A 20,087-nucleotide genomic window follows, 5' to 3' on the forward strand; every position below is an offset into this window, starting at 1 on the left:
TTCACATTATTTCTTCAATTCAATTCTTCTTCAACAAATCCATGGCTGCAAAGGGCGAGAAGAAACCTGCGGAGAAAAAGCCTGCAGAGAAGGCTCCAGCTCCAGCGGAGAAAACTAAGGCGGAGAAGAAGATTCCAAAGGATGCTACCTCTGGAGAGAAGAAAAAGAAGAAGAAGGCAAAGAGTGTGGAGACCTACAAAATCTACATCTTCAAGGTACTTAAGCAAGTCCACCCTGACATTGGGATCTCCAGCAAGGCCATGGGAATCATGAACAGTTTCATCAATGATATTTTTGAGAAACTAGCTCAGGAATCTTCTAGACTTGCCCGCTACAACAAGAAGCCCACCATCACCTCCCGTGAAATCCAGACTGCTGTCCGTCTTGTCCTCCCTGGCGAGCTCGCCAAGCATGCTGTCTCTGAAGGAACCAAGGCTGTTACCAAATTCACCAGCTCTTGAGTGTGTCACCAAATATTAGGGTTTTTATGTACACTTTTGAATAGATTTTGTGCCACAATAATTTTCTGAGAAATATAATTTCATTTATATTTTGACTTCATATATAGTTGTCTTTTATCATACAATCATCAATAGCTGTTAATTAATCATTCTTATATTTTTCTTCCTGTGGTGAATTTCATGTTGAAAATTCATGTGGTGTTAGTGGGATTTATAACTTTGGTGACTTAATAGTGTTCACTAGCATTACTTGGTTATGCTGCATCAAGGTGCTTGTGATTTTTGAATGACTGTTATTGTTTTGTATTTTAAATTGTTGAGTAAGACCCTAGTGTTTCATTTTGGTTAATATGGTGTGATTATATTCCATTCCTTTAAATTTTGATGGATTGGGTTTTCCCTTTGTTAGATAGTTGCAGGTTGAAATTGTGGCTGTGCCTCTTTCCTCAGGGAATGGTGTGGGTATATCATTTGCCAAGGTAGTGTATTTTTCCATTGAATTGGGTATATTCCATTGATTAAAATCAACTTTAGGACCAATTGACTGGCAAATTTTTCTATATTAGTTTCTTATATTCTCTGTGTCAGTGATGTTAGAACTTATTTTAAAAAATGGTTTGTTGCATTGCACTGTGGGTGACAAGTTGTTGTAGTTGTCTGATTAGCTGTGGAAGTTGATTATTTATGGTGCATATGGACATTAAAGAAATATACTCCATCAAAGATAAAATTCACAGTTAGGTGATAAGTAGTGTTTGGAAAGAACTAGTATAAGCTATGATTCGAAGTCAAATGCAGTCCCTAATAAAGTTGTAAAAAAACTCTGCACCAAGGTCGTGTATCCACAATAACCTTCAAATTCCTGTTTTGAATTAATCTACCAATTTCTACATGATTTGAATTGCCTAAATTACTTCCAAAGGTGGAGTTTGAGACTCAAATAGCAAGAGAGCACAGAAAAAAAGTGTATAATGAGCATTGAATACTGTTCAACATAATCATGTATAAATTATTTTTTTCACTGTTGAAAGTTAACATTTCTATGGCTTTGTTTAGAAAAGGTGGAAGTGGAAAGAGAAATAATGTTGTTTGATATATAGAAAATGAGTGTATTTGAGATGAAAAGAGTGAATATCATATAATTGATGTGATTTTATTGTAGAAAAGAGTTAATTGTCTTATTTAATTATTTATAAAAGTACTCTTGTCTTGAAATTGTGATGGAATCTAACTAAAATAAAAATAAATGTATAGATATGAAAGTTAAAACATGTATTTATTTATATACTTGAATATTTATATATTTAAATAGAAAATTGTAAATGAAAAAAAAAGTTTTTGTAAGAGCAAACTTTTTTAAAACATTTTGTAATTAAATTGTAAATATTCTAGATTTAATATAAAATACGTTATGGTTCAATAAATCTCTAACTGATGGATCCATTTTTGGGATTGTTAGTTGAGTTTTTTACCTATTTTTTTATTTAACTTATCTTAATCTCACCTCTTTATAAAAAATTATGATCATTTAAAAAAAAATTCCTACTAATATTTTACAAATTAAAATATATCACTATTTTACTTGACTCATTCATCAAATATACACTAAATAAATTTATCACAAAATCTATTACTATTCTATATACCGTATGATAGCATCCAATTATAATATAAATTGAATATTGTGTACACACTCAAGTGGGAAGAAAATCCAATACAGTATACCTACGCTTCCAAATCTCCTTAAGGCCCCGTTTGGATCCAGGGGTGGTACTGTTGTCGACGATGGAAGTCACAACAGCACCCCGTTTGGATCCATGCATTGTTACGGGTGAGGGTGGAAGGAAGGAGAAAGGTGAATGAATTCTCCTTCTGCTTAAAGATGAAGAGAAAGTTGCACTGTAGTGTGGGAGTGCCAAGTCATCCACAGGAACTTACAATGTTGCCCTTGCTTTTGCTGGAATCAAGAGGAACAGTGACCCTGCATGCATGCCACATGAAACCATGAGATTCCTGACTTGGCTCAGGAATCGTTTGACTGTGTGTGAAACTGTGAAAGGTGAGAGAATGCAGTGGGTGAGGTAGGTGGGCGTGAAGCTGGCTATATAACATCATGAAGGTGGTTCCTCCATTCACAGAAAAGCAAAGAAAGCGAGCCATCAGAGAGTGTAGTGTAGTGTGGTTGGAGAGATTCGTAAGCCATCATAGTTTGTGTTAGGATAGCTTGTTCATCTCACGTCTTGGGTTCATCTGTGTGATTCATCTGGGGTTCATTTGTGGGTTCGTCTGAGGTGAGAGCTTTTTTTGGAATGGTGCATAATCGATTATGCTTGAATTAGAACCGGTCAGATAATCGATTATGGTGCAGATAATCGATTTTTCAAAGTTAGTAATCGATTATCTGTAAAAATTTAGAGCCATAATCGATTATCTGAAGTGTGGAAAAAGGGCCATAATCGATTATTCATTGCCATAATCGATTATGCTTGATTTTTGCCTACTAACATAATCGATTATCCATGGATAATCGATTATCCTATGTATATAACTGAATGCATAATCGATTATGTTCTAAATTTTTTGAAATTTTGTGTTTCTTATTTTTTTTATGTGATTTTCAGGCACTGGTGTTCTTCATCCTATCAGTCATCCTATTGTGTTGTTCTTGCTTATCTTCAGGTTTTTAATTTTTTTTATGTAAAGTTATTTTTTTTATTTCTGTTTTATATTTATGTTTGGATGATTATGGTTTTGTAATATAATTTGTTTAGAATTTAGTTTAGTTAATTATGTTAAGGAGTTAGTAAATTAATGTTGTTTGTAATATAATTTGTTTAGACTTTAGTTTAGTTAATTATGTTAAAGAGTTAGTAAATTAATGTTATTATTTGATTTATTGTTTTAATTTTTGTAGATAGTTATAATTTTTGTAAGATTTAAAAAAAATATTTATTTGTATCAAATGAATGATTTCCAGAATGGAAACAAAAATTTGTAAAGTTTAGGTTTTTGATTATAGTAAACCTAAATTATTAATGTTATAATTAAATCAAATAAAAAATGTTGTAGTGATTAACGAAAACTGAAAAAGTTTAGTTAAATATTGTTTATAAGAGAATAAATTTATTTATTTAAAATGATTGGACAAAAATTATTAATATTATCATTAAAAGTATTAAAAAAATTGTTGTAGTTATTTTTGTTATAAGATTTAATTGTTTATAAGAAAAAAATTAATGTTTTTAAAATGAATATTTTTACAATTTGAAATAGAAATTTGTAATTCGTAGGTTTTTTAAAAAGTAATTGATATTTTAGAAGTTGTATTTTTAGTTGATATTTTGGTTTTTGAACTTGTATTATTGCTTTATGATATTATGTTAACTTCTCTTTTAGTTATTTATTGTAGTAATTGCATTATAGATGGCATCATCATCCCACAAACGTAACAGAATCCGTAAGGGTAAATCTCCAGCAGAAGATGTTGACGTTCCTCCTCCACCAACGAGGATTCTAGAATTCAAGATACTTCAGTACCAAGCGTCAAATGGTGGTTTTTGAAAAGAACTTTCACGCAAGAGCAGTATTACCACCAAAAGTGATGTATACTCCATTTTTTGCTGGTCCAGGATTTGAATTCCAAAATCTTCTGAATTGGCAAGGTTTACAACCTTTCCTTGGAATTAATTTTCCGTATTATGAGGATTTTGTAAGAGTATTTTATACAAATGCAAAATTCACACCTGCTGGTCACTTTGCCATTGAGATTTGAGGAAAAATTATACACATTAAAGAAATAGATTGGATGACCATTGCTCATCTACAGTATGACGGTCTTAAGTTAACCCTTGGGACGATACCTGAGGAACTGAATTTTGATCGAGGTCTAGCATTATCGTCCATGATTCGTGAAGATGTTGAAGGTGAAAATCTGAAAAATGTCGGTAGTCTGAAAATGAATGACCGACTGTTGCATTACACATGGGTGCATATTTTGTGTCCTCGAGGAAGCAACTATGCACAACTACTTAATGAAGATATTTGCATGATGTGGTTAATCAAGAATAATGTACGCATTAATTGGCCTCATTACATAATGCAACACATCATCAAATGTCGGGATAACAAGATGCCTCTCCCATATGCAAATTTGATAATGAGGATCTTGCAGGTGTATGGCTTTGACTTCCAATGAACAAGCAATAATGCTAGGCTGGAATCATTAATTTGGCAAAAAAAGTATGACAAAATGAAATATATTCCAGGTCAATGGCATATGACAAATTGGTAGATCCCACCATGCAAACGAAGAAGATGATGAAGAGGATGAATTGCCAACCCAAGATGTTGAAGGTGGTCAACCTGAGGAGGCAAACCCCACTCAAAGGGAATTGTTAAATCAAATTTTGTCTGGCATACAAAACATGAATACCCGAATGGACAGAATGGAGGTTACTCTGGCAGACATTCGACGTCATCAAGGCCATTGAGTGTGTTATTATTATGTTATTGTCATTGTTATTTTTATTTTTAATTTTCATGTTGAACATTGATGAATTGTGTTTGTTATTTTTGACGTTGACATTGTTATTGTTAAGGTTTTATGCTATTTTTCATGCTACTTATTTACATAATCATATTGTTTTTAATGCAACTTTTTTATCATCTTATTACTTCGACAACATTGGTTAAGTGTCATTAATGTCTGCGTATCACAACACGTCGTCATCTAGTTGTACTGGTTGTAGTGTGCAAAAACGTGGTACTTTTACCCATGCTACTGGGAGCACAAGTGCCTTCGTTGATCTATTTGTGATTGTGGACAATTTGTTGTTTTGAGAATAGCGACAACACAAAAAAATGCAGGAAAATTTTTTTGGGTTGTCCCAACTACAAGGTAAAATTTATTCAATTAGGTTTGAAACAAACTTAAGAATGTTATTTTAAACTTATTCATTGTTCAATTTTATTGTTTTCTTCAAAACAGATTAGAAGGATTAGAAGTGTCATGGTTTTAGGCTGTAATTTTTTCAAATGGTGCATTGAAGACGTTGCCGATGAAAAATATGAAATTATTATCATACAACGAAATAAGATATGTCTTCTAGAAAACCATTTGAAGGTTTCCACAAGAAGGATTCAAATGTTATTACTGGAATGTTTTTTCTTTTTCTAATTAACATTATGTTCTTCATGTAATGACTTTATATTATATATTTTGACACCTACTTAATATTCATGTTATATTCTAAATTTCTATTTTCTTTTTAAAATATATTCATTTTGCTATTCATAATAATGAAAATTATGTTTAAAATTAATTTTATATATATTTGTATATATATATATAACATAACATAACATAATTTATAAAATCATTTATAATATTAAAATTATGTAAATAAATTAACTTAAATAAAAAATAATTCTTAATTAATAAAATGTTAAATAATATAATTATACTTTAATTTTAAATTATAATTAACTAAAATATGAAATAGGATTAATAATTATTTATTCTTTTTTTATATACAAGGGTAAAATTGTAATCTCACAAACTTTACTGTTCAAAATAATTTATAATATTCTTACAACTATCACATCACTCACAATTCTCAATAAACTTTCCTCACACATCCACTCTAACATACCTCAATCCAAACAACCTCAACTTTCTTCATACTTCCACTCCTACTCCCCACACCCTCTAATCCAAACACACCCTAAAAGAGTGATCCAACCCAACCAAACACAAACATATAAGTATTTCATCTCCTATCACCAGGTAATCAAATATTATATTAAATATTTTTTTTTTCAAAAGTAGAAAATCACAATAAAAAGATATAATAATATTACTCATATTGCATCCATACTTTTCATAGTTTTCAGATATTATATTAAATATTTTTTACAAAATAAAAATTATAATAAAAATATGATATATCAAAGATTATGTATTAAAACGAAACACATTTTTCTAATGTCAAATATAAAGAAAATATAATTACATAAATATTAAGATATAGTACCAAATATCAATTATATAGATATTAAGTTATTATAGAAAAAAAGTAAAAAATTATAAATAATTAAAATTTGATGACAGGAGAGAACTCAATAAAAGAATATTCTTGAAACGAAATAAAACTTAAGATAGAGAAATTAAGTTTGTTGTAAACTAATTAAACTTTCTAGTTTGAGAATAAAATATTTTTTATATGAAAAAATAAATAATAAATAAAAATATTATAAAAATATAAATGATCAAATATTTATCCAAAAATTATTTAATTCAATAAGATTAATATTAATGAAATACACCGTTTTATAAAATTGCACAAAATATTTGTGATAAGAGAACAAATATATTGAGAATCTGAGTGACTTTATAAAAGAAAAAAAATGAAAATTTGTGGTGTAGCAAAGATATTGAATATATTTTTTTTATATTACATAATAGATTATGAATGTTTTATTCCATAATTTTTATTAACTTAAAACATATTCAATCAATATGATTTTTTATTAAATTTATAATAAATTCAAATAATATTAAAAAAAAATAATTTATCATTTATATTTTACAAAACAGATTTATTTATCATTTATATATAATTGCTTAATATTTTATAAAAAAAATTGCTTTTACCCAAAGTTTATTAAGAGCAATATGAGTAGAATTGATTGATACCAATAAACAAACTAGAGGACTGCAAAGGAAGGAAAGGTGATTTTGTTACATTAACATCAATTCAAACTAAACCATAACATTTAGAAGGACACCTTTTCCTACAGGGATTTAAGAAAAAATGACGTATTTAACAAACAAAAATATAAAAAAATATAAAATATTATAAAATAATAATTAAAATAGAAAATAGTATGTTTATACAAACACATATCAAACTTCATGATTATATCATATATGATATAATTAATATCAATATCAATCATGTTAATATTTTGAATATGGTAAAACTAAAAAAGAAAACATTTCGAAATTATAAAGACAAAAATATTGCTTTGTAAAATTTAATACAGCTATATCTACTAAAAAGATTTGTTAACCTTTATATCTTTAACACACTAATGAAACAAAGAAGTATTGTAAGATACTAAAAGAGATTATTTAATATGTTTATATTCATCTAATATATTTATTTATCAATCCATACTTGTTTATATTATTTTAGTACATGAAAATGTTACTGTCTCTAATTCCTACAGAAACATATTTATCAATTTTAAATTTCTAACATTTTCTAACTATTTTTATTAGTTTTTTTATCTTAATTATAGTTAGATTCATACTAAAAATGGAATATAATTAGATAAAAGTTAATGTAATTAATTTGTTTAAGTACGTAATTTAACCAGTAATATACTTTTTATTTAATATAAATAAAATAACTGTATATATTTCTAAATATTTGTATTCAGTAACTTTTTTTAGCATCCTAATTTTATTAACAATATTACTTAAACATCTATAGTTTATATATATATATATAAAGATTTTGTCTCTAAAAGAATCATAAAATAGCTATTATATTTCTATAATTACTAATTATAATATATTAAAATAATTTAAAAATTAATGTTAAATAATCTTGATTTTGAATTTTTAAAATCCAAAAAATTATTCAATCTATAACTCAACCCCATAAAACCGGCTCAGGGTTGAGGTTTGCACCCACTTATATACAATGAAAGGCTCTAATCTCTAGTCGATGTAGGATCGCCAACACACCCCCCTCACGCCGAGACTGCCAACTCGTGCGTGGGACTATATATTATGGGTGGTCCGATAGCGGCCTGATAGCAGGTGGCCTGATAAGCCCAACAAACACTCGCTAGGATAGGCTCGAAATGGCTCTGATACCATATTAAGAAGTGGTCTTTAAGCCTAACTCAACCCCATAAAACCGGCTCATAGGGTTGAGGTTTGCACCCACTTATATACAATGAAAGGCTCTAATCTCTAGTCGATGTGGGATCTCCAAGATAGATCTATCATCTAATTTTTTTCCTATGTGCAGTAATGGTACTAGCATAACAGAGACAACCAAACACTTTTAGAAAGGAAATGTCATATGGTTTTCCAAACAACTTTTCATGAGGAGTGATGTTATCAAGTAATGGAGTAGGAATAACATTTATTAAGAAAACAACATGATTTACAGCAAATTCCCAAAAAATAGGAGGAAGATTTGCTTGAAAAGTAAAGCCCGGGTTACATTTAGTATGTGTTGATGTTTACGTTCTACAATGCCATTTTGTTGTGGTGTTTCAACACAATATTTTTTTATGTATAATTCCCTTTGAAGCATAAAAATTTGACATAGCAAACTCAACACCATTGTCAGTACGAATCGTTTTGATATTAGTTTTGAAATGATTTTGAACGAAAACAGTGAAGTTAATGATGTGTTGACGCATTTCAGATTTGAAATGCAGCAGAATAACCCAAGTATAACGCGAGTAATCATCAACAATAGTCAAGAAATAACGAAAACCTTGCATAGAAATTATGGAACATGGTCCCCAAATATCAAAGTGTATAAGATCAAAAATAGTAGAGGTAACAGTATTACTTAAAGTGAAAGGAAGTTTTCTCTGTTTTGTACGACTACAAGTGTCACATACATGATGAGTATTAACAGTAATAAAAGAGTATTGTTTGCTTAAGACATGTAATCTTTCATGTGAAGGGTGTCCTAGTCTATAATGCCATAGTGTTTTGTCTGTGATATTACAATTAATAAAAGGAGCAAAACAATGCGGTTTAGAATTACTAGAAGCAGGCAAGGTAGTGACAAGGTACAAGCCAGCGGTGGCTTTAACTGTACCAATCCTCTCTTGAGTGAGATTGTCTTGTATAATGCAGTGGGTTGAAGTGAAAGTTAAAGTGCATTTAAGTTGGTGTGAGTTTAAAAACAGATATTAAGTTTAATTGAAAATGAGGCACGTATAACACATCAGACAAATAAAACTGATCAGAAAAACGTATTAAACCAGAATATGTGGCATAAACAATTTGGCCATTTGGAAGACTAATTAAGACAGGTTTAATTTTAGTATAAGTAGTAAAAACGTTCAAATTGTGACAAACATGATCAGTGGCACCAGAATCAATAATCCAAGATTCTTTTATAGAAGATAGTGAATTGGCACTGTTGTGATGTAAGTTGAATCCCCTTTACATCCTGTTCTTTAGGAAAAAGCTCAGAAAAAGTGTCAGTAGTAATCATATTATTGGCTTGGGATGTCCAATTGGTGAATTTGTAGCCAGGAGGGAACCCATGCTTTTTATAACAGGTGTCAATAGTGTGGCCAAGACGATTACAAAAAGTGCAGACTTTTCTAGTAAAAGAAAACTTTGAGGTTTTAACATTACTAGAAGGAAAACCCACTTTGCGAAAACAAACAGCCTCAGTATGACCATATTTACCACAAAAATTGCATGTAATAGTGTGACTACTATTAAGACTATGAAGACTAGGGTTTTTCATTAAACATTGCCTAAAAGATTTTTAAAACCAATCAAGATTTTGAAAGAGAACAGAAAAAAAAATAAAAAAATAACCAAGAACAGCAAAAAGGGAAATAAAAATCAGAGAGAAGCGCAGCAGAACTCTTCATTCGAAGAGCTTTGATACCATATTACAGTAAATCGTAATGAAGAAATAAAGGTTTTGATGAACCCTAATTGTAGAGAAAAATAAATATAAAAGAAACTTTTATTCACTTGTATAGTAGAGAGTAAAATACATGGTGTATATATAAGAAAAAGATTAAGACCTAGGTGAAATAGAAAAGGAAAGTTGGGTCAAACAAACAAAGCCCAATAATTTAAAATAGAAAATTAAATATATTAACACTATATTTAATCCATCTAGTTAAATGAATTAGATTTAAAATCCAAAAGTATAGATTTAAATTTGAAATAAATCCATTTAAATAGACTTAAAATGATATGGATTTAAATAATTATGAATTGGATTTGATAATATGATTTTTTTTTTGTCATGAGCATATAAAGGAAAACATTACTAAACTATGAGCAAATTCTTCGTGCACCTCTCTGTGTTCCTTCTTCTAACACTCCAAACTTCTAAAATTATCAAAATTACTATTATCGATTGGTTCTTTTTAAATTAAATTTTGAGTTGTATAATCCAAAATACATTTTTTCTATCATAGATGATACGATCTGAAATATAAAATTTGTATTTCAAATTATGTAATACAGAATGCAAAAAATCACAAATATTAACTTATTGATTATGTAATCAATGAAGTCTTCAAATTCCACACTTTGAAATTAAAAAAAAACATGAATAAAATATAGGAGTTGTATTATACGTGATTGAGAAGTATTAGGCACAACCGAGTACATATCGTACTCTTTTATCACTTAAATATGGATTTGTATGGAATGTTAAACTAATACAAATATTAACTATGATAATCATGTTAATTTAAGTCTACCATTATAATGGTTCAACATATCTATATAAATCTATATAAATAGATTGACTCATATTAAGACATGAGAAGTAAGACTTATCCTTCTATATAAAAAATTATATATAAACAACTTATAGTAATTTTGATATCTTCAAAAGTATAAGATCTACAAAATAATTTGCCTAAACTAGTAACCAAAATGTATGAGACCCTATAATCATCAATGAAATTTAAGGGATGCGGACTTCAAAAGATGCAACGCTTACAATTCAAATCTATATATATTTATATGAGTTAATGCTACTAATAATTTTAAAAAAATTGTAACAATTATTTGTGTTTGATAACAAAAGTAAGAGAAAAATACATCACTCTTACTTTCTCTCAAATTAAAATAAAATTCTAGTATGTTTATTTTTTTAATAAACTTTTAATTTATTTAAAAAATGTAATATTATTCTATTTTTCATATTACATGAATTGTTTTTTAAATTTAAATACATTAAAATTGTACTCAAAATAAGAAAGATAATCTAATAGTGGAAGAAAACGTAAGTGTAGCTTGAAACTGTAACACCCCGAAAATGCATCTAACTATTTAAATACACGTTCCACATATTCCTATACAAACTTAAATTTTTTCAAAATATTTTTATTACAAGATTATGACTTATAGAAATATAAATATTTACATATTCATAGCTCAAAATAAAACTTTGAAACCCTTAAGACTCTCCTGCACTTGTATGGTCATCTGCTCGTGTACATAGTACAATCATCGCAGTTCAAACACAACACGAAAAGCAAGGGTAAGCTAATGCAAAGAAAATTCATAACATAATTCATGGAAATAGAACCAATTTAGACTAATAATTTATAAACATTTCTCTAAATGATTTCATGTAAAATTTCAATACCAATTCCATCAATCATATAGACCACACATGGATATATTTTCAATCACAATTATTGGATTTCATTTCAATCCCACTTCGTCTTTCCGGCGGAAGACTCATTAAGTATGTCCCTACTAGATATTAACACCTGATCCAAAGATTACAAACGAATCCAATAGAAAGGATCAAGATAAGTTCAAACATCCAATACCGAGTGTCTACAGCGGGACACGGTGTGTATGAACTCTCTCTCAGCTTCTCACCACCTAATATCTTAGTCTACATGACTTAGATCATCAGTGAAGCTAGAGGATCTCCGTTAAACATAGGCTTTTCATACTTAATGTACCATCAAATAACAACTCATACATTATCCCAAATGTATGACATCAATTTCATACAATTTTCATCATTCATGTATAATACATATCATTCAATCAGAACATTTTACAAATTTATACCATTTAAGAACTTTTCCAACATCAAAACAATATTTAACTTTCAAACTATCAAAATATAATATTTATAAAGTTTAAATAATATATAAACAAACACACAATATATAAACAAATAACATTTCTGCAAGAGAAATTGAATATTGGGACCACGTTCCTTCCACATTCAGATCTTCTATCCTAGAGTGCTATTAAAAATTAAATTTAGCTTCCCTTACCTTAATTGTTTACTTTTCAAGCAACTTCTAGAATTTTATTCCCACAATCTGGATAAGTTTCAAGATTTACAGGCTTAATGCAAGTTATCCAAACAGAACAAAAATTCAGTATATAGTAGAATAAGTTGAGAGAATTAAACTTCTCAACTTACTCCACCAAGATTGATGACTAGATCGTAAGGAAAAAAGAGAACAAAGAATCTTTAGAGCAAAAATGAACTTACTCTGTTTGAAAATCTGATCGAGTGGAAATGTTTCTCTAGAACGTGGTACGATCAGATTCTAAAATAAATGAAGATATGGAGAGAAAAATTAAGAGAGAAGGAAGAGATTTAAAAAGAGAAAGAGAGAGAAATAAAAGAGATAGTGTGGGGGTAAGGAGGTGTTGTGGTTTTTTTTTAAACGCTGTGACACAAACAACCTCAAAATTATTATTGTAATTTATTCCAAAATTAATACATAAAATATATTTATAATATTATAAAAACAATTATTACTCTGAGATGTTCTTCCATTTATTAATTTTTGTGGAACCATTATGCCATGTCATCAATCTGGCAAGTAAATTTCAGGGACTTTTCTTTGATCATACCTTATGCTTCCATCAAATATAAGAACTTCTGCCATGTCATCAATCCGTGAAGACTAAACCTCACCAATTAAATTCCACTAACTTTTCTTATTTCGACCATTCCTCTCCGCTGCATTCAAATAAAATCAACGAGGATGCACTTTCCATTCACATAATTTGTTTTTAAGGGAAAAAATAAAACAAAAATAATAATATTTTTTAAAATTGTTATAATATATATTTGCTTAATTTGTAATTAATTAATTGTTTTTTTATTTTTCACTTTATATTTATATATATGTATATATGTATATATATTACTTTTTTTTTTCATATTTGTTTCCTTTCACTAATGTAAATTGTGTTACAGGAAACGACAACTTCGTGATTGAAATATTATTTTTGGTAATATATTACAATTAACTTTGAAAAAAATAAAAAATCATACAAAATTTGATAAAAAAAGTATATAAATATCTATAATTTAAAATATTTGATAATTTTTTTATATTAGATATCATTATTATTTTTATTTTTATTTTTTGTAATTGATATAATTATTATAATTTTTTATTATTACTATTATTTATACTTATATTTTTATAATAACTATTAATTATTATAATTAATTAATTATTAATTATTATATTTTTTAAATACTAATTTATTTAAAATCTAATATATTTTTTTAATTTTTTAACATAAATTATTTAATTATGTAATTTTATTTTAAATAAAAATAAATAATAATTTAAGTTTAAAATATAAAAAGATATCAGAGTAAATTATAAATAATTAATTACATGAATATATATATATATATGTATATATAGCTTATTTTCCCAAATCTCTTCTAAAAAAATTGAAATTAAAAATGATTTTATTTTTTGTGATTTTTATATTTTATTGGCTTGATTGTGTTTTTTTGTCACAGTAAAAGCTTTCATTTATATATCGTAAGAGTTTTCATGAAACATCCAATTCAAATCTATATATATATTTGAATTAGATTTTAAATCAAAATCTATATTCTTTATAAAAAAATATTTATATAAATCTAAATCCAAATATTTGGATTGAATATTAGATGTAAATTCATATTTTTATATAAAAGTAATTTAAATTTTTATAAATTTAATTCAAATTCATATTTTTATAAAAAAAAATTAAAAATAAATTTATGTTTTTTAAAAAATTAACATAATATTAATATAGTAATTGTTCGTGCTAAGGAGATGAGACCTATAGAACTATTGTATAGAACTATTGAAGGTTTCGTATTTCTCCTTTCCTCGAACAGCTTGCTAGGGCTTTGATGTGATCATTCTGGTTGTCACGCTACTCCTTCGACTCTTAGTTTCAGATGAATGCCAAATGGGAGAGGTACCTGCAGAAGACACTCCGACGCTCAAATCAGTAAAGAGGGTATTCGACACTCGGGTGTGTACAGTGATAATGACGTACCTTATTCCTTAGAATATGTGTTATTTATATTATTTTAATGAGTTTATCTTATTAAGCCTGATAGTGGAATGGAATGGATCATACTTATGGTTGTATTACTTAATTCTTAATGGTAGTTTAACTTCAGTGACATTGGTTTGAGCGTTAATGATTATATGTGTCGGTCGAACCGTTCGTAGAGATCTCAGTCATCTCGATCTTGTCCCATACCAGTACAATAATATGTAAAAAAATATATTATATAAATAGTAAGAAGATATAATAAAAGTATAGTTTAATAATACTAAAAAGTAATTATTGAACTTCAATTAACCGAGCAAACCAAGAGCAAAGAAAACACATTCATTTACATTATAAACAAACAAAGTGCCAGTTTCTAATTTTATCTTTCACAATGATAATATTTTATTACTCATTAAACAAAAATTCATTCTTTTAACAACTAAAAATAATAAATATTTACTTAACAATTCAAGATAATAAAATTTTAATTATATTTATTTTACTTTTTTAGATTGCAACTTTTTGTAAGTGTTAAAGTATGTATTATTTTGGTGCGAGATTTAGAATGATTGATATGTCTTAACCGAATACCCAATTTCCTATGGTCATAGAAGTAACAACAGAGCCGTTCATTTATTTTTTGTACATTAAAATTTTGAAATATCAGCCGAAAAAATGAGAAATGTAGCTGCATAGGTAATGACATTGGCATAGCGATTGTGGGGGAAGAATTAAATTTAAATTGAAAATTTTGAATTTTCTAATTTTTAAAATTTATTTATGTAAAATGAAAATCTGATTTAGAAAATACATAAAATATGAATCAAAATAAAAAATAGATTTAAATAAATGGATTTGATCAATGTAAAAATGGAGAAATTTTAATTAATTGGACTTTTTTTTCATCTCTAATCATCACAATTTGTTTTTAAGTTTTTCTTCTTCATTTTTACTACGTGTTGTGAAATTGATGAAAAACACTATTCTTTTATAAAGTGTTCTTTATGAATTATTCTCCTCTTGTGATTAATGATGAAGAAAATTTGAGGAGAAGAAGCATTAAAAAATCTTCAAAAGAAATTTCCATGTATTGAAGTGGAGTTATGTATTTGGAAGAGTGAGATGTATGGCCAAATCAATAGAACATAATCTAAACTAAGTCTTGAAGAAGACTAATATAGGGAGAACTTAGAACAGTATAATGACAAAAAATTGACAATCTTTCATTACTATTTTCAAGTTAAAAAAATTACAAGAAAGATGCATTCATATTAATAAGAGACTTGTCCTAAAAACTCTTCAATGACAATGTGATAAATGATGTCACATGTTCTATGCTCATGATCCTCTCAAATGAGAGGTTAACAAATATCACATCTTAATTATCCCGAGTCATGTAGACATTCATGACACGCACATTCTTCCCATATTAAGTGATGAATCACTTTACAATATGCATTCACGCTATTAGTATACATACCCATTCTTCTATTAACCAAAATACAAGACTAAAAAATAAACCAAGGTCCAATACATGATCCAAATAAAATGTCATAATATATTTTTTACAAATTATTTAAACTAAAGTTTGGCTTAAAAAATGTTTGACTTGGTCTTACTCAATTGAGTCCTAAGCTTATTCTAGTCCTCTAACCAAAAATATAATATTCTTTCATGGTGTGAATGTCTTATTTGGTATGCTCCATACATTTATTTCTCATAGAGTTATTATATTTTTTTTGGGCCTACAAAAGATAAACAAAAGCTCAATTAGGTCAATTTATGTTAATAAGCCTCTGAACAAAACTTTATGTATTTATCTTCCTTATTCTTTGAATGTTGTGGCTGGATACTGTTATTAACTATCGTAAATACAACTAGTGCATATTCACACTCCAAATGAGATGAAATCAATTTGAAATAGAAATGAGACAAAATCAATTTGAAATAGAAAGATTGATGTATATCATATTAATTCTCTTCTAACAAAGTGAATTAAATCATAATATTTAATTTTTTAAAATATTTTTTCACTGTTAGCTATAAAATAAGGTTACAAATTTTATTTTAAGTTCAACAATTATTTAGAAAAGATTGTTGTAACTAAGGAATTAGATAGGATAAAATAAAAAATTGATTTTCAATATTTTAACTATAAAAGTTTTTTGGTTTTGTGGATTTTATACATCTTTTAAATTAAAACAGATTACACTTAATTATTCGTAATAAAATATTAATAAATACGAACCATTTCATTATGTTTGAAGTTTATGTCTTAAAGAGAATAATTATGAAACTGCTCCATTGTTATTAATTTTTTTATGATTTATAATATGTATAAATTATTCTATTTTACTACTGATATGTATTTAGTATTTCGATAAGCTATGATCTTTAAAATATGAATAATTTTTTTTTATTAAATAAGATGAAAAAAATGAAAATTTCAATTTGAAATTCAGTTTTATTATCCAAAATTAGTAAACTGATACAATTGAATATAAATTAGTAAACTGATACAATTTAATTAGTTTTTTAAATATATTAAATTAGCTATTTTTTTTTATTAAATTAACTCAATATAAATTATAATATTTCTTTTGCATAGTGATACCTAACACGAAAACTTTATAAAAAATTATAATATTTTATCAATACAAAATGTCTTCGGCAGTCATGCTGGGACTAATTAGCAATATAAAAAAAAGTTAACAATTTAAAAGCAACTAGAAATACTATGATTTTTAATAAAAATTGGTGGAAAAAATAGTATAATTGAGTTCTAAACTTGATTTAAATAGTCGTTTTAGAAATAACCAAAATACGTAAATATAAAAGTTTAATACTGTCATTGTGATGAGAAGAAATTTATCCCAAATAGTCACCAAATTTGTATATTTGGCATGGAACTTGTCCATCTTATTCGAAGTTTCTACAAATTAAAAAAAATAAAAATTGTTAGTTTTAATTTTTTTATTTTATTATATATAACGAATTATATGAAATTTTCTGCACATATTTTTTTAATATGATATTTTCTTACTTTTATTATTATAAAATAATTTTAACTATATCTATCACATTCCAATATTTGAAAAACTTTCTATTGAAAATTGAAATATATATAACTCAATCCATGATAATTTGATTTGATTTAAATTTGAAATTTAAAACATGCAAACGGGCCGCCACGTACCCGGAAAAAAACGACGTCGTCAAATATAAAACACAAATTATTTTAAAATTAAGAAACACTAACACGAGATTCGGAAATCTCCCTCCAAAACAACACACCATTCTGCCACGTCATTGATCCGCGTAATGCAAACCGAACCAATCACCTTTCATCAAACATTTCTATATAAACCACTCTACACCGCTTCTATTGATCACATCACTCAATCTTTGTATTCTCATCACTTTCGGAAATCCCTCAAATAATTTTCAATCAATTCATGGCGAAGGGCGATAAAAAACCGGCAGAGAAAAAGCCAGCAGAGAAGGCTCCGGCGGAGAAAACAAAGGCAGAGAAGAAGATCCCAAAGGATGCTACCTCCGGTGACAAAAAGAAGAAGAGGAAGGCCAAGAGTGTGGAGACCTACAAGATCTATATCTTCAAGGTTCTCAAACAGGTCCACCCTGACATAGGGATCTCCAGCAAGGCAATGGGGATCATGAACAGCTTCATCAATGACATCTTTGAGAAGCTCGCCCAGGAATCATCCAGACTCGCCCGCTACAACAAGAAACCTACTATCACATCCCGCGAGATCCAGACCGCTGTCCGTCTTGTCCTCCCAGGAGAACTCGCTAAGCACGCCGTCTCGGAAGGCACCAAGGCCGTCACCAAGTTTACCAGTTCTTAAACTGTGATACGAGAGTTAGGGCTTTTTTGATGTATATTTTTGGATCGTTGTTTTGTAGTGACATTTCATGTTTTCTTGAAAATTTAAATATAAATCGTTGTTTTGTTCAATTCTTATCTTTGCTTTTTAGGTTATGCAATTTCTTGAAATTGAGTTTTTATTTTCTTTCCTTTTTTTTTTTCTGAAATTTATCCCGAACGCCTCGAACGTGTACCAATGTCAATGCTTGTGTTTGATTGTTGTTATCGACGAATGTGAATCATTAGCTATTCTTGTTGATTAATGTTTATTTGGCTTGAACTATATCAAGCATGAATTTCTGCCATGGATGGTATCCATTGTTCTGCAGTTGGTTAAGTGGTTTCAGTTTTCTGCCATGGATGATTAGTATTTTTTTAAAATTATATTGTTGGTTATAGAGGTTGATGTTGTGGTGTAGCTTGTAGCATTAGGGAATGCTGTTAGCCTCCCTGTTTCTTCTGGATTTTAATGTATATTTTAGTTCTGTTTGTGGTTGTTAGATCCTGTGTGGAACTCTTCGTAAGCTTAGTGTTAGTGTCTTGTTATTAAGTATACTTTTTTAAAATGGAGTCAAAGATCAAAATTTGTTTTTTTAATTGTAATCTATTTGATGGCCACACGTTACTCAATCTTTATAGTGTTTCTTTACTATATGGACACAATGTGATGTTGACGAAAAAATGTGATATTTCTTGGATCAATGACAGTAAAAGTTAAAGGTGTTGCTGTCAACGAGAAATGATACATACAATGTGCTACTCATGATAGTATTGTGTTTGAATTTACATGAAATCATAGTTTTATTATCTTTATTGGGATGTTTAACCTTGAAATTTTTGCTTGACAGTGTATCTAATGACAACTGTGATCCTGAAGGATATACAATAAATCCTACGAACAATTTTTTTTCAGGTCAGTGATGTGGAAACTGGTTTCAAAAGTTACGCCATTATGGTCCATATAAATTTTACAGAACGGTATTATCAAGCAGGCTGCAGAGTTTTGTGGACGCGCACCTTTTATAGTTCATTGGGTTAGGCCTATGATAATTGCCGCTGAATTGAATGGTTGAAGATTCAACGGAACTGGTATCCTAAGGGATTGCTGCATGCGTGTGTTTTCTGGCTTAATTCTCTCTCAGGAACTGGTAACCAGAGGGGATTACTTTATTTACTACTCTGCAGGGAACTTGTTAATACATAAAGTCAGGGGATTTCCAGTTAAGAGTTAAGGTGGACCTATAAATCTCTGGATGTCTTCACCAATACCAGGTTCTACCCTCATGATTCTTGTATGTTATCTGATTGATTTTAAATCATATAATTATAAAATCATTGTTCAATTTTACATGTGTTTTTAATAAAAGATGGATTGTCAATTGATGATAGTGTTCAAAAATATATTTTCAGTATAACTCTTATAGTAGTGTCATGATGCATGATTTTTTTTACAGAACAGTGTAAAGCAGACTACAAATTTGTATCCACCTTTTGCTTAGATAATGACTGGGGCTCTAATTCTCAATCAAGTTCATTTTGATTGACGTAGGCAAGGGACAAACCTACTAAATATTGAAATTGTTATATACTGTTATTGCGTTAAGTTCATCCTATTCAGGGCAGGACTATTTATCATTACTTTTGTCTGCATCATGTTCAT

At 28.2% G+C, this 20,087-nt stretch overlaps 2 protein-coding genes across 2 annotated transcripts; both read left to right on the plus strand.

Annotated features, from left to right (window-relative positions):
- On the plus strand, window positions 1-561 carry LOC137828717 (histone H2B). The gene has a single exon (XM_068635401.2). The coding sequence runs from the start codon at window positions 42-44 to the stop codon at window positions 459-461; it is 420 nt and encodes a 139-aa protein (XP_068491502.1). The 5' UTR covers window positions 1-41; the 3' UTR covers window positions 462-561.
- Window positions 562-17,918: 17,357 nt separating this feature from the next.
- Window positions 17,919-18,517, plus strand: LOC137828718 (histone H2B.11). The gene has a single exon (XM_068635402.2). It carries the CDS (start codon window positions 17,997-17,999, stop codon window positions 18,405-18,407), a length of 411 nt encoding a protein of 136 aa, XP_068491503.1. The 5' UTR covers window positions 17,919-17,996; the 3' UTR covers window positions 18,408-18,517.
- The last annotated feature ends 1,570 nt before the right edge of the window (window positions 18,518-20,087 follow it).

Source organism: Phaseolus vulgaris, chromosome 7 (assembly GCF_051622355.1).
Source record: "Phaseolus vulgaris cultivar YP4 chromosome 7, ASM5162235v1, whole genome shotgun sequence".
NCBI lineage: Eukaryota > Viridiplantae > Streptophyta > Magnoliopsida > Fabales > Fabaceae > Phaseolus > Phaseolus vulgaris.

Excerpts from the sequence above, each read along its gene's own strand:
- LOC137828717 (XM_068635401.2), top strand. The coding sequence starts at position 42 with ATGGCTGCAAAGGGCGAGAAGAAACCTGCGGAGAAAAAGCCTGCAGAG.
- LOC137828718 (XM_068635402.2), top strand. The coding sequence starts at position 17,997 with ATGGCGAAGGGCGATAAAAAACCGGCAGAGAAAAAGCCAGCAGAGAAG.